At 50.9% G+C, this 23,416-nt stretch overlaps 2 protein-coding genes across 2 annotated transcripts; both read left to right on the top strand.

The window, feature by feature from the left end:
• The first annotated feature begins 4,226 nt into the window (after positions 1 to 4,226).
• Positions 4,227 to 10,843, top strand: CYP2D6 (cytochrome P450 family 2 subfamily D member 6). The gene is given in 10 exon segments (XM_059082484.2): positions 4,227 to 4,412; positions 5,134 to 5,305; positions 5,962 to 6,111; positions 6,200 to 6,264; positions 6,266 to 6,367; positions 6,776 to 6,952; positions 7,106 to 7,247; positions 7,469 to 7,656; positions 8,101 to 8,242; positions 8,330 to 10,843. Coding segments are annotated over 10 exon segments (1,509 nt in total). The 3' UTR covers positions 8,515 to 10,843.
• Positions 10,844 to 15,117: 4,274 nt separating this feature from the next.
• Positions 15,118 to 21,901, top strand: NDUFA6 (NADH:ubiquinone oxidoreductase subunit A6). The gene is made up of 3 exons (XM_059081124.2): positions 15,118 to 15,281; positions 20,866 to 20,981; positions 21,696 to 21,901. The coding sequence occupies exons 1-3, from the start codon at positions 15,143 to 15,145 to the stop codon at positions 21,825 to 21,827; spliced, it is 387 nt and encodes a 128-aa protein (XP_058937107.1). The 5' UTR covers positions 15,118 to 15,142; the 3' UTR covers positions 21,828 to 21,901.
• Positions 21,902 to 23,416: the final 1,515 nt, after the last annotated feature.

The following is a 23,416-nucleotide window of genomic DNA, read 5'->3' as shown; positions in this document are numbered from 1 at the left end:
CGTTCTGTGGGTTTAGACAAACGTTTAATGACATGTACCCACCATTATAGTATCATGCAGAGTAGTTTCACTGCCCTAAAAATTCTCTGTGCTCCCCCTCTTCATCCCTCCCTCCCCTGAGCCCTGGCAACCACTGATTGTTCACTGTCTCCATCGTTTTTGCCTTTTCCAGGATGTCATATAGTTGGAGTTACACAGTGTGTAGCCTTTTCAGATTGGCTTCTTTCATTTGGTAATAGGCCTTTAAGGTTCCTCCTCCCTGAAAGGTTCCTGTTTTCATGGCTTGTTAGCTCATTTCTTTTTTAATGCTGAAGAATATTCTATTGCCTGGACGTACCACAGTTTATCCATTCACCTACTGAAAGACATCTTGGTTTCTCCAAGTTTGGGCACTTATGAATAAAACTGCTATAAACGTCAGTGGACAGGTTTTTTGGTGAGGAGTGGCCCAGCTGTCTTCCACAGTGGCTGTGCCATCTTACATTCTCCCCTGCAGTGAACGAGACTTCCTGCTGCTCCACATCCTGGTCAGCATTCGGTGTTCTCAGTGTTCTGGGTGTTGACCACTCTAATAGGTGTGCAGTGGTGGTGTGTTTTTTAAAAGTAATTTTTATGCCGTGGTTTAAAAACACAGCAAAACTACCATCTTAACCGGTAAGTGTACTGTTCAGTAGTGTGAGGCATATTCATATTGTTGCGCAGCCGGGCTCCGGAACTTTTTCATCTTGTCCAGCCAAAGCCCTGTTCCCTGAAAACTACGGGAATGGCCCGCCCGCCGCCTGCCGCCCGCTCCCTCGCTCGCTCGCCCGCCCCTGGCGCTCCGCGACCACGCCCCCCCCTCTGCCCGGCGACTGCCGGGCCGGCCCTCCACCCGGATCCCAGCGGGGCCCGGGCGGGCCGTACCTCGAGTCAGATACCAGCTCCCACTTATGTCCCCCGGGAGGAGCGAAAATTGAGGGGTTTCTTCCGCGGGCTTGGCCATGCCGCGGGGGAGGGGGAGGGGAGCGAGCAAAATGCCACCAACTTTCCAGCGCCCTTTCTGGGAGCTGCAGCTCCCTACTTGCTTTCTAGAGCTCTCTCCAAGGGGTTTGCTCCGCATCGCCTTGGGGTCCCAGGGCTGGGTCTCCGTGCTTGCGGGCCCCAGGGCCTGGCGCTTTCTGGTCCTTCATCTTGCTGACGTCCCCCAGGACTCGGTCTCAGGTCGCAGTGTCCAGTTGGGCCTTCCCTGCGCCTGCGAACACCTGTGACACGGAGATTGGGGGAGGGGAGGGAATGGGGGGCTCATCCCTCTAGCACCAGCAGCTTCACCAGTGCAGAAACCAGCAAGAGCCGGCTGAGTATGTTTCTAAAATAATAAATTTCAGTAACTTAAATGCTGGCCCTCATAGAAGTTTGTCCACTGTAGCGCAGTGGCTCAGAGCGTGAGTTTTGAGATAGACCCTAATGGTGCTCTGTGACTTTGACCCCGTCATCCCTGAGACTCCGTGCCTTGGGGACCATAAAGCCACCTACCTACCGTACAGGGTGTGGGGAGGATGGGGAGTGAACAGCAGTGCCCGGCATGTGAGTGTGCCCAGTGACTGGAAAAGGCCGTTGGCCTCGCGAGCACAGGCTTTCCTCGAGGCCTGTCCTGGACAATAGGCCCCCAGTGACGGGAGGGCACTGCCTGAATCGTATGTCCATTAGAGTGACTGTTCGGGGAGGGCGTGACACATGCGAAACAAAGGGCAGGTGCGATGTGTCGAGGGCCACTGTGACAAACCTGTGATGGACCATCCTGCCAGCCCAGCTACCACCACCTGTTTCTCTGGCTGGCCGAGCCCCGAGGAAAGACCACAGGCTGGATCTGAGAAGACCCCAGGGTGCCCATGGGTCTTACCCTCTCAGTCTTTTGAGTGGCCTGAAAACTGGTCTCCCCTTCTCTTTGAGCCCCAGGAACCCCGGTTTCCCACAATCCAGTCCTCTGCCGGACTTGCAAAGCCCCAGCCTCAAGTTGCCCCTGTCCTGCTGTTTTGCATTGGTGCGTTAGTCCCGCTGCCAGCTCACCTTGGCTTGCAGAGCCAAGCCAGCGGAAGTCCTCTGGGCAGTTTTCCCGGAAAGTGTGCTCCAGCCTGGGGCAATGTCCCCAGAACCCTCAACGCAGTCCCTGCACTGCTGGCCTGGTGTGTCAGCTCTTTGGCTCCCGCGCCTCTTGGTCACGAGCACCTTGAAGCAGGGGCCCACCGTCGCCTCCCCACCCTGCTGCCGGTGCCCAGCCCAGCACCCAGCACAGGGTGCACCCAGACAGGGTGGGACAGAACCCAAGCCTTGGCCAAGGCAAGATGCAGGGAAGGCCAGATACACTGAGGAAGGCCCAGTCGGGCCCCAGCCAGCTACACCCTCTGGCCCTGGGCCTGGCAGGAGAGTGGAGATGTGGGAATTTGGAAGGGGAGGAGCAGCTTGCACAAACCAAGCAGGGATTGCAAATGTTGAAAGCCAATACCTGAAGACCACAAGCACTCTGTGTTGTCCTGCACCCGGAGAAGAACCTGGTCCTCTCCCCGTTGGGGAGTGAGATGGGAGGGAGGGAATGGGGGTGTCGGGGCACGGGAGTGGGGAGTGCCTCCTCCAGGCTCTCCTTAAGCTAGGGGTGAGCACCTCCAGGACCCTGGAATACTCCAGCTGTTTTCAGAAAGAGAGGTTGTCTCACATACCCCTGGGATGGGTGAGGGGGCTTGACCCCTACCCAGGAAATGCCACAATTCCAGCCTGGAGGTGGCACGCACTGGTGCAGGGCGGTGCCAAGGTTTGCACATTTCGTTGAGGACTGGAGCCACTGAAGGGGACCAGAGACTCAGGATTGGAAGGTGTGGGGCTGGAGCCAGGGTGGCCTGGACCTACAGGGGTGGGAGGAGGCTGGCAAAGGGAGAGGCCTGAGAATCCATTCTTTGTGGTCCTCGGCAGGCCTGTGAGGCTGTAAAGAAATTACATCCCCATCTGGTATCCATGCCCTTGTCTTCTAGAGTTTGAACAGCTGATGTTCAAGGACAAATCAAGGAGGAGGAAGCAGGCCCACTCCTCTTGAGGACAGTCACAGCCTATGCTAAGTCACGCTAGTACCCTGAGCTTACTGACAGTCCAGTCAACAAGGTAAAGTGCCCACCTCACATGCCTCCAAGTTAGGAAATGGGCACAGACACGAAGGAGATTCATCACCTGGGAGGCCACAAGAGGTAGAAGGTCCAAGGACCAATTTGCAACAAACTTAGGAAAGGGTCTCTGGGCCATCAGACCAGCTGGTCATGCGACTAGGGAGCTCTGAAGACAATCCTGCCGCCTCCCCACCCCCAGACTCAAACTTGTCATGGCCACAACCCGGCGGAAATGGGCAGAAACCAAGGAAGCTGAGCCAGCGGCCAGCCAGGTGAAGGTCCTCAGCATCACTGCGAGCAGCCTCGACGTGGGAGGAGGTGGGTTGGGTCCAGGCAACCACTGAGAACCGCGAGGACTTGGTGCTGGGTCGACCTGTGCAAGCGTGCAAGTGCTACATATGTGTTAATGTGTCTGGCTTTGTGTGTGTGTAACTTGCACGTGAGCATGTAAGTAGGCAGTATGTGAATGTGCGTAAGTGTGGTTTATGAGTGTGTGATTCTGCGTGTGTGTGGAGCATACTAGTGTGAAGTGAGGGGACACCAAGAGCTTTATCCCCCTACAGTGGTCTCTCTGATCATTAGGACCTCCCTCCAGCACTGGGCAAGGGCCAGTAACAAACTTGGGAGGTGAAGGCCACTCAGGAGGAGGCAGGTGATACATGGGAGGACAAGGACATGTTCTGGGGATGAGGCTGTGAGCACATTAGAGAGTGTGAGCCTAAAGTGACAGGTGGGTGGCAGGATCAAGTCTGAAGACCCCTGATTCTTCCTCGGAATCTTTACAGAGCTGGGGAGTCAGGCTAGGGGGAGGGGAGGACTTCTTGTGTCCTCCCCCTACACTCCGTAAGCACGTGGAGAGGGCAGGAGGGACAGTGGCCATCTGTGTACCTGACTTTCCCTGACCCCTCCCTGCACCCTCTGGCAGCACACTCTCCCTGGCAGGTTGGCTCAGGGAAGAGGGCAACAGCCAGTCTCAGCTCCTTTTATAAAGAAGACCCAGACTGGTTGAGCCCTGGAGGTGCAGTGAGAGTGCCCTGCCTCGCCTAGTCCTAGGTGTCTGATGTGGTGAGGAGCCCAGTGCACACTGAGGCAGCCATGCCGCTGACTGGGGATACACTGGCGACCCTGGCCGTGGCCGTGGCCATCTTCCCGCTCTTGGTGGACCAGAGGCACCGGCACTCACGTTGGGCCGCACGCTACCCACCGGGTCCCATGCCACTGCCTGGGCTGGGTAACCTGCTGCAGGTGAACTTCCAGGACCCACTTCTCAGCCTTAGCCAGGTGAGGAAGGTGGGGGTGGGAAGTCGGCAGCGGAGGTCCGAGGGACCCCACCTAGCAGCAGACAGCGGGTGGTGGGTGAAGTCACAGGCTGGAAAAGGAACTGGGCCAAGAGGAGGAGGCAGATTTGAGAGGCTTCCTGAGGGAGGGCATTTGTTCAGGGCCCGAGAACAGTTTGGATTTTCCCAACAGAGGTCCAAGAGGGCAAAGGCCAGGGCGTCGGGGAGTACGACTTGGCGGCGGGCTGGGGATTCAGCTGGCCAGTTCTGACATTACGTGAGCCTGAGTCCCTTACGATTACATCAGGAGGAAGGGTCTCGAGAATGGGGGAGAGGAGTTTGGTCTTGAGCCCTATTTAAATCGGGTAGTTGAGGTTGAGAGAGGTACAGTGATCTGATCCAAATCTTTTGCCACCGTGAGACCTTGGACCTCACTGCTTACCTCTATGAATCTGTTTCTTCACCTGTAAGATGGGATGCTAACTTGGTCTATTGACAACTTTGGTGACCTCTGCACAGTCATAGCTGGGTGGTCTGATCCAACTTGAGGTCCTCGACGGTGGTGGATGTAATTAACCCCCAGGCTCACAAGACTGGATAAAATCTTTGCACCCCCCTCGCTCCTCGTGGGGGCCCAGGGTTCCCGCAGGGCTCACGCCATGAGGCTGGGCCCGCAGCCTGGCGGGGCCTGGGCTTGACAAACGCCCTCGACCTTCGGCCTGCAGCTGCGGCGCCGCTTCGGGGACGTGTTCAGCCTGCAGCAGGTCTGGACTCCCGTCGTCGTGCTCAACGGGCTGGCGGCTGTGCGAGAGGCGCTGGTGTACCGCAGCCAGGACACCTCCGACCGCCCACCTGCGACAGTCTACGAGCACCTGGGTTACGGGCCGCGCTCGGAAGGCAAGCGGAGGAGGGGGCAGACCGCGTCCCGGCGGGAACTGGGCCAGCAGTGACCCGATTCTGGCAAGGCCAAGCGGAGGCAGGGTCGCGGACATTCGGTGCAGGGAAGAGACAGCGAATTTAAAGGGGCAGCAGGAGGAGAAAGGAGTCTGTGCCAAGGGTCGGGGGAGGACGAACGCGGGCGAGGCAGGGGGCGGGGCCTTACGGAGAGAGGGCGGCCCAGGGCCATCGCGGGCACGAAGCGGAGGTCAGCGTGGGCAGGAATGAGGACAAAGTCAGAGTGGGCAGGGCAGGGCCGGGCCAGGACCTTTCCCGAAGGGGAAAGGGGGTGCCGGTGGGCACAGTAAAAATTGGAGCCAAGACCTGACCCTAGCAGGGGAGCGTAGGCGAGCAATGCGGGCGGGCAGAGAGTGGGATCGGTCCCCAGCTGGAAGGGGGTGTCAAAGTGGGCGGGATTTGTTTGGGAGGGGAGGGTGAGGTTGGTGTGGGCGGAGCGGGGGAGGCGAGGCCTGCCCTCAAAGGGGGCGGGGCTGTGTGAGCAGAACACCGGGAGGGGCGGGCCGAGGAGGACCGGCGAGCCCGCCAGCGCTGTGGGCGAGCAGAAGGCGGGGCCGGGACACACCCGAGCCACGCCCAAGTGCCCGCTCCGCCCCCAGGAGTGATCCTGGCGCGCTATGGGAAAGACTGGCGCGAGCAGCGGCGCTTCTCCTAGTCCACCCTGCGCAACTTCGGCCTGGGCAAGAAGTCGCTGGAGCAGTGGGTGACCGAGGAGGCCTCGTGCCTCTGTGCCGCCTTCGCCGATCAGGCCGGTGGGTGCTGAGGGACAGGGAACAGGTTTGGAGAGGCTGGGGAAGAGGAGATGGAGGCGACGCCCTGACTTGCACCGTTCCCTCCCCGGACGCCCCTTCAGCCCCAACGCCCTCCTGAATAAAGCGGTGAGCAACGTGATCGCCTCCCTGACTGACCTTCGGGAGCCGCTTCGAGTACAACGACCTTCGCATCCTCAAGCTATTGGACATATTGGAGGATGGACTGAAGGAGGAGCTTGGCTTCGTGCGCCAGGTGCGAGAAGGGAGCTTCATAGAGGAGGCCTCCGTCCTGCAAAGGGCCTCCCCGGAGGAGGATTTGCGTAGAGGCCAGAGGAGGAAAGGGCATTCCGGGAGAGGAAACTGCAAGGGAAAAGGCCTGGAAGTGGGGAAATGACAGACAACACAGATGGGAGAGGCGGGGCAAGGGTCAGCGGGCTTAGGGGAGGGAGGGTTCCTTCATTGGTAAGCATCGACACCCATGAGATGTAGACTTCAGGTTTATCTTTCTGGGCCCAGGGCCAGGAGAGAGGGGCGAGGCCTGTACTTAGGGAGGAACAAGGTCAATGGTGGGGACATCCTGGAGGAGGCTAGGACCTGACTGGTCCAGGTGAAAGCCTTAGCACCACAAGGTCCCAGGGCCCCAAAGCTGTGAGCCCCACAGGTGCTGGAAGCAATCCCCGCGCTCCTGCGTATCCCAGGGCTGGCTGCCACGGTCTTCCCGGGGCAGAGGGCCTTCACGGCCCTGATTGATGAGCTGCTCACCGAGCACAGGATGACCCGGGACCGGGCCCAGCCACCCCGAGACCTGACTGACGCCTTCTTGGACGAGGTGGAGAAGGTGAGGTGGGTTGAGGGTTGAGGGCCCCGGGAGGCAAGCACAGGCCTGTGTATCACCCAGTGATCAGACACCTGGGCTGACAGGAGCAGAGTGGGAGGCCATTTGAAGGCTCCCTCCCTCTGTCCCTGCGCTTACCTTCTCTGCGCGGCCCAGGCCAAGGGGAACCCCGAGAGCAGCTTCAACGATGAGAACGTGCGCCTGGTGGTGTCTGACCTCTTCTCTGCCGGGATGATCACCACCTCGACCACGCTGGCCTGGGCCCTCCTCCTCATGATCCTGCACCCAGACGTGCAGCGTGAGCCTAGCCCGAGGGGCCAGGTGGGATGGGTGAGGGAGGAAAGGGACGGCCTGAGGCCCCTGAGCTTGGTGGGTTTGGCCACCAGCAGCAGCTCTGTGCAGAGGTCACAGTGACCTCCTCCTCCGAGTGGGCACAGCCCTACGACACAGGAGTCAGGAGGAGGTGAGAGCCCAGCCCTCGGGTCTGACCACTGTGAATGAGGACGCTTGTTTTTCCAGGACGTGTCCAACAGGAAGTCGATGAGGTGATAGGGCAGGGGAGGCGACCAGAGATGGCGGATCAGGCCGTCATGCCCTTCACCACGGCCGTGGTCCATGAGGTGCAGCACTTTGGGGACATCACCCCACTGGGCCTGCCCCACATGACATCCCGTGACATCGAAGTTCAGGGCTTCCTCATCCCAAAGGTAGGCCTGCGGCTCTCCTCACCCCAGCTCAGCAGCACCTGCCACCTGGTAGCCCCAACGTGGGCATTGCCAGGTGGGGTCAGGACTGGAATCCTCGTTTCCACAGGCACTGAATGTCCCGGGCTGGGTGGCTGGGAGGGTGAGAGCAGAGGCAGGCTGGCCCTGTCCCTTCAGAGCCCGCAGTCGGGTAGGAAGGAAAACTCAAGCGTGTCACAGAGCGCCGGAGGAGCCTGTTCACCAAGGGACGGGCGGCAGTGAGGGCACCCATGGGAGGCAAGTCACTTACCTGCCGTGGGGACAGGGAGGGTGCCGAGCAGCTCCTTGGGCTGAGGGTCACCTGACAGGTGTGTGCCGGGCGGAGGGTGTGTGCCCATGTGTGTTTGGTCGCCGGGGTCCAGGCGCGCCCCCGTCCGGACCCCACCCATGCCAGACATTTCCTGCCAGGGGACGACGCTCATCACCAACCTGTCATCAGCGCTGAGGGGCGAACGCATCTGGAAGAAGCCCCTCCACTTCCATCCGGAGCGCTTCCTGGATGCCCAGGGCCGCTTCGCCAAGCAGGAGGCCTTCATACCCTTCTCAGCAGGTACCCGGGGGGTGCCCGGTTGAGGGAGTCTTAGAGGCGTGGAGCCCAGGCCCCCAGGCTCAGAGAGCCCCCCCTGCCCACCCACAGGCCACCGCTCGTGCCTTGGGGAGCCCCCCGCCCGCATGGAGCTCTTCCTCTTCTTCACCAGCCTCCTGCCGCGCTTCAGCTTCTCAGTGCCCGCGGGGCAGCCCCGGCCCGGTAGCCACGGTGTCTTTGCCTCCCTGCTGACCCCATCCCCCTACCAGCTCTGTGCTCTGCCCTGCGAGGGGTAGAGGCACCAAGACCCCAACCCTCTCCTCAACAGTAGCCCTGATGTACAATAAACCAGTCTGGCGGCTCCAACCTGGCTTGAGTCCCACCCGGGGCCCCTGACCGGCCCCTTGGCGCTCATGGGGCCTCAGCAGCCTCCCCAGATCCAGCCCCTACCCCTGCCCGATCCATCCTTACCTGGCATCTGACCCCATTTGAGAGATGGGTATACCGAGGCTCACAAGGTGACACCTTACCCCCTAGTCACCCTTGGAGACCCAATACTGGTTACTTGGGTTAGTGACAAAGTCTATAAATCGGTCCTGGCTTCTGCCGGAAGGAACTAGAATAGGCTGGTGAGAGATTTCACTGTAAAATTTTAACACATAGAGCATGATGGTTTTATTTACATATATTGTGAAATAATTACAATAGGTTCAGCTAACATCCATCTTCTCATATAGATACAATAAAAAGAAAAAAAATTTCTCCTTATGATGAGAACTCTTAGGATTTACTCTTAAGAACTTTCCTATGTATCATAGAGCAGTGTAAGCTATAGTCATGTTGTGTATTACATCCCTAGTACTCATTTATCTTAAAACTGGAAATTTGTACCTTTTGACCTCCTTTCCCTAATTCCCCCCTCTCTACCCCCTGCCTCTGTGACTTTGGCTTTTTTGTTGTTGTTGTTTTTAGATTCCACATGTAAGTGAGATCATACAGTATTTTTCTTTCTCTGTATGACTTATTTCAGTTGGCGTAATGCCTTCAAGGTCCATCCATGCTGTTGCAAATGACAGGATTTCCTGGTTTTTCATGTCTGAGTAATATTCCATTGTATATTTAGACCACAACTTCTTTATCCATTCATCCATCAGTGGACACTTATGTTGCTTCCATGTCTTGTCTATGAACGTGGGGATGCAGATATCTTTTCAAGTTGGTGTTTGGTGTTTTCATCTCCTTTGGCTGTACTCCCAGAAATGGAATAGCTGGATTATATGGTAATTCGAATTCTTAATTTTTTAAGGATCCTCCATAGTGTGTTTCATAGTGGCTGTACCAATTTACAATCCTACCAACAGGGTTTCCTTTTCTCCACAGCCATGCCATGATTTGTTATCTCTTGTTTTCTTGATAATGGCCATTCTAACAGGCATGAAGTGATATCTCATTGTGGTTTTAATTTGCACTTTCTCAATGACTAGTGGTGTTAAGCATCTTTTCACGTACCTGTTGGCCTTTCATATATCTTCTTTGGAGAAATGTCTATTCAGGTCCTTCGCCCATTTTTTAATTGGGTTATTTGGTTTTTCTGTTTGTTTGTTTTGCTACTGATTCTTTACATGCTTTGGATATTATAACTAAAATAAAGGAGAAACCTTGCGAGTAGCCAGAGAAAAACAAATCTAGGACCTATATGAGAAAAATCAATTTGAATGACAGCTAATTTCTCACTAGAGGCCATAGAGGCCAGAATGAAGTGACACAATACTTTTCAAGTGTTGAAATGTCAATCCAGAATCCCATATCCATTGAAAATATCCTTCAGGAATGCTGGGGGAAATCAGGAAATTCTCAGATGAAGGAAAACCAAGAGAACTTGTCACCAACTGATAGGCTCAACTGACTTTTTTTTTTTTTTGGAGGTAAAATTGGTATATTACATTTTATGAGTTTCAGTTGTACAACATTATAATCTGATATTTGTATACACTACAAAGTGATCACCACCAAAAGTCTAGTTACCATCCATCACCATACAATTGAACCTCTTCACCCATTTCACCTACCCTCCAGCTCCCTTCTGCTCTGGTAATCACCAATCTGTTCTCAGTGTCTATGGGTTTGTTTTTGTTTTATTTGCTCATTGTTTTTTGCTTGCTTTTTTTTTGTTTTGTTTTGTTTTTTAGATTCTACATATGAGTGAAATCTTATGGTTTTTGTCTTTCTCGAGATCCACGCATGTTGTCACAAATGTCAAGATTTCCTTCTTTTTTCCTTTTCATTCTTTTCCTGTTCCGTTGATCTGTCTGTCCGTTTTTTATGCCAATACTGTACTGTTTTGATTATTGTAGCTTTTAACTGAATTTTGATAAGGGTGCAAAAGCAATTCAATGGAGGAAAGCTGGCTTTACAACAAATGGTTCTGGAGTAATCGGACATCCATAGGCAAAAACAAAACCAAACCAAACCCCTCAATCTAAATCTAACAGCTTATATGAAAATTAACTCAAAATGGGCCATGTACTTAAATGTAAAACATAAAACTCTTAGGAAAACAATCATAGAAAATCTTCTGGACCTAGGGCTAGGGTTCTTAAATTTGACACCAAAAGCACAGTCCACAAAAGGAAAAAAAATTATAAATTGGCTTTCATCAAAATTAAACACTCCTGCTCTGTGAAAGACCGTGTGGAAAAGATGAAAAATCAAGCTACAGAGTGGTAAAAATGTTTGCAAACCACGTATCTGACAACGAACTAGCACCTAGAACATATAAAGAACTCTCAAAACTCAACAGGTAAACAATTTAATTAGAATATGGGCAAAAGACATGAAAAGCCATTTCACTAGAGAAAACATAAAATGGGAAATAAGCACGTGAAAGGATGTTCAACATCACTAGCCAAAAGGGAAATGCAAATTAAAACAGTAATGAGCTATTCCTACACATCTATCAAATGGCTAAAATTAAAAAGTTGCTTCACCAAAAGCAGAACAGTAACTGGGTCACTCGTATATTGCTAATCAGAATGCAAAATGCTACAGCTGCTCTGGAAAACAATTTAATAGTTTCTTACACAACTAAATATGCAACAAACACATAACCCAGCAATTGCACTCCTGGGCATTTATGCTAGAGAAATGAAGACTTGTGTTAACACAAAAGCTGTACACAAATACGTACCGTTTTACTTATAATAGCCCCAAACTGGAAACAACCCAGAGATCCTTTAAGAGGTGAATGGTTAAGCTGTGGTAAATCCATACCATGGAATACTACTCAGAAATAAGAAGGAATAAACCACTGATACATTTATCAACCTGGATGAATCTCAAGAGAATTATGCTGAGTGAAAAAAAAAAAAAGCCCATCCAAAAGTTTGCATACTGTATGATTCCATTTATAAAACATTCTTCAAATAACAAAATTATAAAAATGGAGTCCCCTTATTAGGGAGGGACTAAGGAAGGAAAAGGATGACATGAGGGATCCTTGTGGTGATGGAAATGTTCTGTATCTTGATTATATCGATGTCAGTATCCTTGTTGTGATATAGTTACTATATGTGATATAGTTACTATATGTGATACTATTGTTTTACAATATGTTACCATTGGGAAAAACTGGGTAAAGGGTACATCTGACTTTTCTGTGGTATTTCTTATACATATGAATCTATAATTATCTTAAAAGTTTAATTTAAAATGTGTAGTATAATACAGGGAAAATTATAAAAGCTGCTTTCCCTTCCTTTTAGGGGCCAGAAAGAAAAGGCTGAGTATAAGGCATGTGGCTGTGTATCTTGGCCCTGATGGATCAATTCCTGATACCTCCCCCTTGCTTTTGCTTCCATCTTGGGACCCCATGATCCCATATACCACTGGAACCCAAAAGACCCTCTGCTCAAATCTCTGACTCTGAGGTGGTGGTCTCAGGAAGAAGGATGCAACCATTTTAGACAGAAGAGCTTTAAATCAAGGCCAAAAGTGGGGTGAGAGGAGGGATAGAGTAGAGGAACAACACCGAGAACCCACATAAAAAATTCTGGGAGCTGGGACTTCCCTTGCGGTCCAGTGGTTAAGACTTTGCCTTCCAGTGCAGGGGGTGTGGGTTTGATTCCCATTCGGGGAGATAAGATGACACATGGCTCAAGGCCAAAAAACCAAAACATAAAACAGAAGCAATATTGTAACAAATTCAAAAAAGACTTTAAAATGGTCCACATCAAAAAAATCTTTAAAAAAATTCTGGGATCTAGATCTCACTCCACTACCAACAGCACAACTATCTTAAATGCTGAGGTCTTCAATTCAACCCAATTTAACGTTCACTGGGCACCAACGACAGTGGCAAGAGGTGGCTAGGGGTAGTGGTTAGTCCTTAACCTATAGGTACATCAATGTCCCCTACCAAAAAAAAAGTAATATTCTTTTCTACAGAAAATTGACATTTAAAAAAAAATCTTGGGTTAAATGTTCATAAAATCACCTTTAGAAATCTCTATTTGTATTAATCCATAACATATAATGTAAGTAAAAAATGGGGGCTTAAGATGCAAACACAGCATCTAGGCCATCCCCTGGGTGCATTCCAACCCTCCCACCTCAACAAGACTACCACCCTCCACTGGTTCTTGGTCACTAGGATCTACTCTGTAAATGTGTTGTAGGCATTGAGGCTAAAGAAAGTTAACGGGATTCTCATAATCTGATTAGTAGGCAAAGGAAAGAAAACTGACATTTATCAAACATCTGTGTGAAGCAGACGCTCTTCCAGGCGCTTATAGTATATACATTATCTCATTTAATCCTCTCAACCCTGTGTGGTAGCCATTGTTATGCCCATTTTACAGATGCGGAAACCAATGTTCATGGAGGAAAGGTAACATGCAGCTTGTAACTGATATCAGGGACTGATAATAAATTCTTTTCACTATATGTTACATTGCCTCTAATTTTATAGAAGATATTTATTTTCTGTACTGTGCTGTCCTGTCCAATTTTTAAAAATCATTGTTTTTAATAAGGACAAATTGGGGTTTTTCCTTTTTTAAGGTGATGAAAGGACGAAGGCATTATTAAAATACACTGGACTTTACACATTTGAAAAATCATCAGACCTTTTTTTTTTTTTTTTTTTTTGGCTGCGCTGTGTGGCATGTGAGATCTTAGTCCCCTGACCAGAGCTCGAACCCGTGTCCCCTGCATTAGCAGGCAGATTCTCAACCACTGCGCCACCAGGGAAGCCCTCAGTTTTTTGGTTTTTGGTTTTTGGTTTTTGGTTTTTTTTAAACATCTTTATTGGAGTATAATTGCTTTACAATGGTGTGTTAGTTTCTGCTTTATAACAAAGTGAATCAGCTATACATATGCATATATCCCCATATCTCCTCCCTCTTGCATCTCCCTCCCACCCTCCCTATCCCATCCCTCTAGGTGGTCACAATGTTACATGCTTTCTTTTCATGCATAATTCATGTAAATGTACAAATACATTAAAAAAATAATACAGGGGAAAAATCCAATTTTTTACCCTTTAAAATGGGTAAGACTGGGCTAGATGCAGGGCCATCCCCCATGCTGGCTGGGGTTCCAGAGCTAAGCTCAGCCCTGACCCCTGCTCCTTCCCCAAAACTCACAAAGTATCTATCAACTGCATTTTCAGAAATGACGAATGGACTCCAGGCAGGAGTCAGTTTGGGGTAGAACCTAAAATGGCAAGTGACCTAGGCTGCACCACCTGTTTCCTCACCTGTAAAACGGGGATGCTAACAGTACCTACCTGATCTATGAGATTAACTAAGACGAAGTAGAATATCTACGCACGGCCTGACATGTTGTTAGCTGTTATTTTTCCCGTTACCCTTCCAGGCTCCCCTTGATGTTCACAGATAGCCTCAGTAGAAAAATGCTGGGAAAGGGACTTCCCTGCTGGTCCAGTGCTTAAGACTGTGCTTCCACTGCAAGGGGCGCGGGTTCAATCCCTGGTGGGGGAACTAAGATCCCTCGTGCCCTGCAGCAAGGCCAAAAAAAGAAAGAAAAGAAAAGAAAAAGAAAAATGCCAGGAAAGAGAGAGGTACCCAGAATGCACGACCTAAGGTTCCTTCCAGCTCGAAAATTCTGGGCTGTTTTTCATAGAGATCCAGAGTTTGGGATGAAAATGTCCCCGTCTCAAATGGGGCTGATGATATAACCCACCTCCCCGGGCTGTGGAGAAGGCCCGAGAAGCTCAGAAGCTCAAGGCCAGGAGAGCGCTTTCACGTCTCTACCCCGCTTCAAAAGAGTTGGTTTATAGGGGGGGAATAATTTATTGCGGAAAAGCCGCAGAGGTGCCAGGCCAACGCCACAGCAGCCCAGGCGCCATTATTTGCCTCAGCAGGGCCCACGGCCCGAGCGCGGAAGGAAGATCCACGACGTGCGTGCGGATGGGCGCTACCACACCAGCGCCCGGGGCAGTTAGCGGGCGGGACGCAGTGGTCGCCAGACAGCAGGCACGCGCCAACTCGCGGCACAACGGCTGGCCTGGGCCCGAGCGCCCCCTGGCGGCGCGGTCGGGCAACCGTTAGGACGTTCAACGGCCGAGCGTAAGATTCCGCAGGTGAGCCTGCGCAGTCTCCACCTGCCTCTCTCACACAGAGAGGGCGAGAGGGAGAGAGGGAGAGGAAGAGAGGGGGAGAGGGGGAGGGGGGGAGGGGGGGAGGGAGGGAGGGAGGGAGTGGGAGGAGTGGGGGGGGGAGAGGGCGAGGGAGAGAGGAGAGAGAGGCTTCTCAGCCAGTCAGAGAGCTCCATAGCCGTTCTCCCGCCCACCAGTAGTTTAGGGGCGGGACTTTAAGTTTTAGCCAATGAGAAAAAAGATTCGTCCCTCGGCCGGCCTTAACGGGTTGAAACGGGGTGAAGTTGGGAGGTGGTTTCTTTCTCAAGATGGCGGCGAGCGGCGTCTCCCGGGCTGCTGCTGCGGCCAGCACCTCGGTGAAGCCCATTTTCAGTCGGGACATGAACGAGGCCAAGCGGAGGGTGCGCGAGCTCTACCGCGCCTGGTATCGGGAGGTGCCGAACACTGGTGAGAGGCAGCGGCGCACGCAGGGCCCCAGAGGCAGCCGCCCAAGGTCGCCGCCGTCCCGGCCTCCAATTTCTGCCGGGCCGAGCCGAGGTCACCAACTTGGGCAGAGGTGATTCCGAGCGCTTGAGGGGAGGAGGGTCACACGAGCCTTGGTGGGCCTGACCTGGCGACGGCGGCGCCAGGGTCAGACCAGTCGTGCTCTGCGTCGGAACCGCGCTGCTAGGGCGCCTTTGCCCTTTCGTCCCCCATAATTCTACCCGAACCCCTGGGAGGGAGAGCAAGGACTGTCAGTGACACACTCACTTTATAGGTGAGGCAGCTGAGGCACCTAGAGGCGAAGTGATCCGCGCAAGGCCCAGAGCCAGCCCCCAGTGGATCTGGAACCCAGAGTCAACTCCAGAGTTCCTGAATGTGTTTACAGACATCCATTAGGTTATATAAACAAAGGGGCGGTGGGATTTGAGCGATCCTCTGGTTCCCACGAGAAAGAAGCAGAACCGGAGCAGGGAAGTGACTTTCCCAAGATCATCCAGTAAGACAGTGGTGTCTTTTCCAGCCCCTCCGGGTGAGGTGCCTCCCTCCCCAGTCTCCGAAGTCTTTTTACCTAGTTCCACAGGCCCTTAGTACTTCTTAGGAACTCCTTCCCCTGACCCCCCAGAACCCCTGTCTTCGCTTAGATGTCAGAGAACCAATCTGTTCACCCTAAGGATTAAAATATAAGCTCCCCGGGTTCAGAGACTGTTTTTTCATCTTGGCATCCCCCTCAGCGCTGCCCAGTGTGCCCGATGAAAGAAAACTTGGGGAAAATCATCTGAACTGTCAAGGGCAGTACAGATGTCAGGGCCTGTCGCTATTTGGTAATTTTGTTGATTTGATTTAGTGTGTTTCGTCGTGTTTTTAAGTGAGCTGGAGCATCATAGCACCCCTTAGGGCTGCCACTTCCTTGGCTGTGTGTGAGAAGCAGTAGAACGTGGTGGTTGCGTGGACTCGCCTCCACTTTCCCCTTAGTAGCTGTGTGACCGTGAGCAAGTTGTTTCCTCCCACGATGCCTCCGTTTCCTCATCTGCAAACTGATAACATATAGTACCTGCTTCGGAGAGTTGCTCTGTTAAATAGGTGAATGCGTCTCAAGTGCTTAGGATAGTGCCTGACACTTACTTAGACACTCATTAAGTGCTGGCTGCTGTCTTCTTATTGTTGTTACTGTGATGTGTAGGACTTAATCTCCATGCAGAACCCAGCTCTTTGATGTACGGGAGCTGGGTCTGCTCCACTGTGTCACTTGTCCTCAAGCTGACTTTTTGAGAGGTTGCCCATGACCATTACTTAGACGCACAGGATACAAGGGAGGGCGAAACCGGAGTGATTGCGGTGGGTTCAGGGACTACAAATTCACGCGCCTTCGGGGGACAGATGGTTAATAGACTTAGGGAAGTGACAGTAGCTTGTGTGTGTGTGTGTGGGGGGGGGTGTATTCAAATGCAGATGTTAAGAATGCTTTCTTGTTGCAGGGAGGAGCGGGGTGGGGGGGTGGTGGGGGGAACAAGACCCAGATGGCAGAAAGAATAGTTGGCAAAGGGTAAAAAATCAGTGACTGAGTTGAGGATAGAACCCAGGTATCTAGCTCATTCAAAATCAACACCCTCCAAGACTTTCCCTCAAATACTGTTTGAGAAGATAAGCCCCCAGTCAGAAGGGTCCTGAGAAAAGGAGAAGGCAGGGGGTTACCGGAGCCTGTAGAGCAGGGGGAGGTTGGCGGGGGGTCAGTGGGGAGGATCAGTGGTCTCTAGCTTGTCGTTTGCTCAGGCCTGTGTGTACGCTGGTGTCATGACATCCATCATTGGCGAGTCCAGCTGAGGATCCAAATTGAGGACTGGGAATAAGTAAAAGTATTGATAATAACTAACATTCAATGAAATGCATACCTATGGCCCAGCACTATGCTAAATGCTTTACATTGCCTCATTTTAGGGTGGGTTCTAATTATTTCCCTGTCTTACAGATGAGAAAACTGAGGCACATAAACTTGTCTCACATCACACCATTAGTAAGTGGAAGAGCCAGACTTCAGACCCTGATTGTCCAACTGTTACACTTGGCTCAGCTTCTGCTGTAGTTTTCCCTGAATCTCACGGGACCCAGTTATGCTGCGCTTGTGGAACAGAGTGCCACTGGCCTGGGTAGTTGCCTCCGCATGGGAGCACAGAGCAAAGCTGCCTTGGATTCCCTCCTTTGCAGAAATCCTACGTGCTGCTTGCTGGTTACAACACAACAGGAGACTCTATAGAAACTTTCCAGTTGTTTAATTTCCATTTCATTGGGTACCTCTTGTACTACAGGGTCAGTACTGGATGCCTGGAGAGATAAGTGACTAAAACACAACCCTGCCTTCCAGAGTCTTATGGTCTAATCAGGAAGATAGACATATATAACCAGATTATTAAAACCCAAAATATAATAGAGGTATGGGAAGTAAGTGCTGAAATTTTTAATAGTTAACATCTGTATCGATGCGTTACTGTTTATAAGATGTCGTCGGGCTTCCCTGGTGGCGCAGTGGTTGAGAGTCCGCCTGCCGATGCAGGGGACACGGGTTCGTGCCCCGGTCCGGGAAGATCCCACATGCCGCGGAGCGGCTGGGTCCGTGAGCCATGGCCACTGAGCCTGCGCGTCTGGAGCGTGTGCTCCACAACGGGAGAGGCCACAACAGTGAGAGGCCCGCGTATCGCAAAAAAAAAAAAAAAAAAAAAGATGTCATCACTTGATTTTCGCCACATTCCTGTAAAGGAGTTAGGTAAGAGGTTATTGCGTTCCCTGTGTTGTAGATGAAGAAACAGACTGAGGAGGCTGTACCCCAGGCAAGGTCCTAGTTCATGATGGTGTGGAGACCTTACCCAGCTTGTTTGACCCCGGATCCTATGTTTTTTCATCACCCCATGCCGCCTTCCCATCTAAGGAGCTCCCGGCACTTGGTATGAATGCTACCAAAATGAATTGGAGCAGACGGCTGAGAACCTTATCAGTGGCCTCCTTCCGAAGCTGCCAGAGCCTCCCTGACTCAGAAAAGCCTTAACAGTAACTTGAGGAAAACACACAGACTATGGAAGTCACCTTCATCCAAAACGGGCACTTCCATAGCTGCTTTTTGTGCCTCTCAGATTTTCTCAAATCGAAGTTAAAATATTCAGGATTCAAAGATTAAGCCAGGAGTCTGTGAGTTGAGAAAGAGCAGTTGGAAATGATTTATACCAGCGCTTCTCAACAGTGACATTTGCGCTGGATAATTCTTTGTGTGGAGACTGTCCTGTGCATTGTGGGATGTTTAGCAACATCCCTGGCCTCCACCCAGTGATGCCATTAGCATTCTCCCCCCTAGTTGTGATCATCAAAAATGCCTCCAGATGTTGCCAGATGTCCTGGTGGGCAAAAATCGTCACTGGTTTGACAACCACTGATTTAGACCAAAGAACAGTTCAGTGGGCTATAGCTTAGGCGTTCCTGTTTGCCTTCCTGCAGCCTTTCTCCCTGTTGGAGGGGGTGTGTTCAGGGGGTTGAGGTGGGAGAAGGATGACTAGGACAAAGCTATGAATTTGCCTCTTTAGAGACAAGGATTCTTAACCTGGGAAGATGGGCATTCAGGGATCCGTGAACTGACATTGTAGGCAAAACTTTGCATTTGTGCCCGTGAATATCTTCCTGAGGAGAAGATTCATACACCCGGTGCGCTGGTGTGTGGTTCAGGAGATCTTGTGGAGTGGGAGTAGGTGGACACCAGCTCCCCCAGTATGCACAGAGGCACCTTGCTTTTTTCTCCCAAGGTTGGGCAGGATTCTAATATGAAAACGCAGGAAAGGTAAGCCCTGATAGCAGGGGCAGATTCCTCGTACTCCTTTCCTTACAAGAGCACAAAATTGTAAATTAAAAAACGACAAGCAACCTGGATTCTAGGCCCGTGTTTGCCAGGGACCAGTGGTCTGACTTACGGCAAGTCCCCACAGTCCTCCAGCGGTCAGGGTCTAAATTCCAGGATCCGTATTGGTTGGCATTAATTTGTGCCTCTGGCTTCTTATGGTCCCTTTGTTTGCTCTTTTCTAAAATTCCACATGTGATACTGTGGTGGTTAACAGCTAACTGTCCGTCAGGAAATCTAGATTTATAGTGTTCAGCATTTTCAATGATGTAAATACTCCCACCACGGTTGAATTTAAGCTGTCAAAGTGAAGTCAGTGACAGCCGATTTGGGAAGAGATGTGTAGAATTGGCTCACCATGGCAGCCTGCTCCAGCACACCACTGGCTACTGAGTTCTTTCCCATGTGATCCTCTGTCTTCTCTGTTAACACTTACCTACAAAGCTGGGATGCAGTTTCTCCCACTAGATTTCTGCTATTGCTTATTCTTTGGTTGAATCAGCCTGGCATGATCTCTCCCTCAGCAGAAGCTTTATTTTTCTATTGCCATCACTAAGTTATAATTAAAGATTCAACCTTTGTTGCTGATTAATTCAGTCACTAGATATCCCTCATGCTTTTCAGAGCTGGTTGTGATAGTTCCATAGCCAAGAGTGGACATGTCACAGGAACGGCCGCACCACAAGGTGTCCTCACCAAACGAGCCCACTGCTCTCCTCAGCCACAGCGCTCATTCTAGCCTGTGAGCCTTGCTTATGCTGTCCCCTGAGCCTCGTGTGCCCCTCTCTTCTGTCCTTACTCCACCTACCACACAAGGCCCTGTTCATGTCCTTGCCATCAGCAAATCCACTGAAGGCCAACTGCCAGAGGATGAGAATAAATACACCTAATTTTCAAGGGACATGTATATGCCTTGTCAAACTCCCAGGTCACTGAGTCTGTGCCACTATTTTAGGACTTAATCAGGGATTGCTGAGTATTGTGATTTTAATATTTGCACTCATGGATTTTAAGACCTAGAGAGCAGGAGCTACATCTTAAACGTCTCTCTTTCCTCCAGGTAACCTAATGTGGTAGTAATTGTTGGCTGGATTGAAGCCTTTCCCTACCTGCGCGCTCAGCAGTCTCCCTCAACTCTTCGGTTTGCACGGTGCACAAACCTACACCGCATCTCACTGTGCGTTAATTTCAGCGGTGTCGTCTTCTGTCAGTTGTTCCGTGTAGTAATAATGCTAACATTTATTGAGAGCTTATTCCATGCCAGGCACTGTTCTCTCATAGAATCCTCCCAGCAGCTCTGTAGTTACATGTGCTGTTGTCCTTATTTCACTCACAAATCAATACACTCAGGCATAGAGAAGTGAACAGACACAGAATCATAGCTGACAAGTGACAGAGCTGGGATTTGAACCCAGGTTGTTCATACTCTTGAACCGTGCTGCACTGGCTCTTCAAATGCAGTGGGCTTGTCTCCCCAAACAAATTTACGCTCTTTGAGAGCAAGTGCCATATCTCACGCTTCTTCACATCCTCAAGCACCTAGTTTAAGGTCAGGCTAGTATTTGGTGAATGGAATGAATGGGCAGCCTGTGTGTTCAATGACTAGCCGTTGACTCCATTTTTTTAAAAAACACGTTTTAACCATCTCTTCCCTGAATCATGTTTTCTCTTTAGTGCATTTATTCCAGCTGGACATCTCTGTGAAACAGGGACGGGATAAAGTCCGAGAAATGTTTATGCAGAATGCCCACGTCAGAGACCCCAGGGTGGTTGATCTTCTGGTCATTAAGGTAACTGACTCTCCCTGACTGATTTAAAAGAGCCGCCAACTTGTCCAGAGCTTCTCAGTCTTCTCAGATGAACATTTTATCTCCAAGTTTAAAAGCAACTACTAGGTCAGCAACTGTTACATAGTGTTTCAAAGGAATAGTTCAACTTGGAGGTTCTCATCTGGTTAAATAGATTATAAGATTATTCAAGGGAAAATCCACTGGGGCTTATTTAAAACTAAAAACAGACAGAGGAAAGTTTGAACTCTTCTTGAACCTCATCCCTGGAAGTTACTGCTTCACCTGGCTGCCAGTTTTCAGCCGGAAGAGCAGGCCACGGAGTCAGATCCCGGCCTGATTCTGTCTCTCCGGTCCGTCTCTTGAGCATCAGTGGCAGCCTCAGCAGGGGCCAGTCAGATAACACGGAAAGGATGTGAAGCAGGAATGTAAGTTAAGCCAGTCGGGCTAGGCCGTCAGGGGGCAGAGGCCTGGTGACCGAAAGGCTCCTCTTGGAAGCAGTCAGCCAGGGAGTTAGGGAGATTTTGAAAGGTCTCAGAATCACTTAGTCCAAGCGTCTCATTTTCCGGCAGAAAGTATGGTCTAGACACAGTATGTTACTTGCCCAAGGTCACTGGGCAAGTCGGTGCCAGAGCAGAGAATCGAGGCCTGGCCGTCAGTGTTGTATTCCTTCCTCTCAACCACTCTGACTGAAGACCTCTCCCCTCACTTGTGCAGGGAAAGATGGAACTGGAAGAAACAATTAAAGTGTGGAAGCAGCGGACACACGTTATGCGGTTTTTCCATGAAACAGAAGCACCAAGGCCAAAGGATTTCCTGTCCAAGTTCTATGTTGGGCACGACCCGTGAAATCACCCAGTGGAAAAGTGCATGTTGGTATTTAAATATTTTAGAGCACAAATAAACTCAGTATATGATGGTCATTTCGTGAGGGGCGTCCATTGGTGAGCCAATGGGCAGCTCTGCTTCTGCAGAGTCTCACCTTGTGTCTGAGCAAAAGCTGAACACACCACCTGTTCTCTCCCGTCTCCTGAAGCGTGGTGTTGCCAGTAAATTAGACTCTCTTTCCTCAGAGCCTTGCATGTTGGTAAACAGGAATGGGGAGGCCATCTGCTCAGAAACTGCCGTTCTGGGTGTGATGCTGGATGGCTTTGTTAATTTAGCTGTGTTTCTATGGCCCCCAGGATTGGATATTTTGGTGTAATGGCACAGATTATCCAAAATTAGCCAGCTCTTGCTATTGGAGGAGGATCCAAGCAGCATTAAGAGGCCCAGAAGTAGAGCTGACAAGCTGGGCTGTTTTTCCCTGGGTTCTGAAGAAAATGGCTGCTCAGAGGCCTAACCCCCTATCCGCAACAAGCACTGGTCCTTAAGATGAAATAACTTCCTTCTCAATCAGGCATCCTGCTAGGGACACAGCTGTTCAATGCACGCACAGAAGTATTCCCTTTGCAAATGGAGTGCAGCTCTAGCGGCGAGAATAAATCTTGACCCAGGTTAAAGACCTGATCTCTGTTTGCTTTGGATGGTAGTCTTCTCTGTTCCTTCCCTGGACAGTCTAAATGCTGGAGAAAGGGGTTCAGTATCTATAGGTACAGTCACCCTGAGGATCCCCAAATTTTTCAGCACCGACCCCTTTAGTATTATTTTTGTTGTTGTTTTTAACATCTTCATTGGAGTATAATTGCTTCACAATGTTGTGTTTCTGCGTACAGCAAAGTGAATCAGCTCTAAGCACACACATATCCCCATATCCCCTCCCTCTTGCGTCTCCCTCCCACCCTCCCTATCCCACCCCTCTAGGTGGTCACAGAGCACCGAGCTGATCTCCCTGTGCTGTGCGGCCGCTTCGCACTAGCTATCTGTTTTACGTTTGGTGGTGTATATGTGTCCATGCCACTCTCTCACTTTGTCCCAGCTTACCCTTCCCCCTCCCCGTACTCTCCCATTGCAGAGCACAGGCTCCAGACGCTCAGGCCCAGCTGCTCCACGGCATGTGGGATCCTCCCGGACCGGGGCACGAACCCGTGTCCCCTGCATCGGCAGGCGGACTCTCAACCACTGCGCCACCAGGGAAGCCCTGCCCCTAGGTTCTTCACGACCATTTTATTTTTTTAAGAGTCCATATAAATGTGTTAGCATACGGTATTTGTTTTACTCTTGCCTTCCCTTTGTTATTTTTTCATCTAAGGAATCCAAGTTTTGAAAGAATTCTGAAAAGTGGTATTTCTGAAGGAGTTTTAAACAATCAAAGCTTCTTCTGATCGCATGGGATAACTAGCCAGTATTACTCAGCACAAAAGCTTGAGCCTTTAGTGAGCCTGCGCAGCTGCTGGGCTTTTGTGAATAATGAAAATTGGTCCCAGGTCCCCGTGATTACCTTGTGGATCCATAAGGGCCTGGAAGCCCTGGGTTGTAAAAGACCTATTTGTTCAGCT

This window comes from Kogia breviceps, chromosome 12, assembly GCF_026419965.1.
Source record: "Kogia breviceps isolate mKogBre1 chromosome 12, mKogBre1 haplotype 1, whole genome shotgun sequence".
Taxonomy (NCBI): domain Eukaryota; kingdom Metazoa; phylum Chordata; class Mammalia; order Artiodactyla; family Physeteridae; genus Kogia; species Kogia breviceps.
Note: the sequence above shows the minus strand (reverse complement) of the source record. Positions and strands in the feature narration are given on the sequence as shown.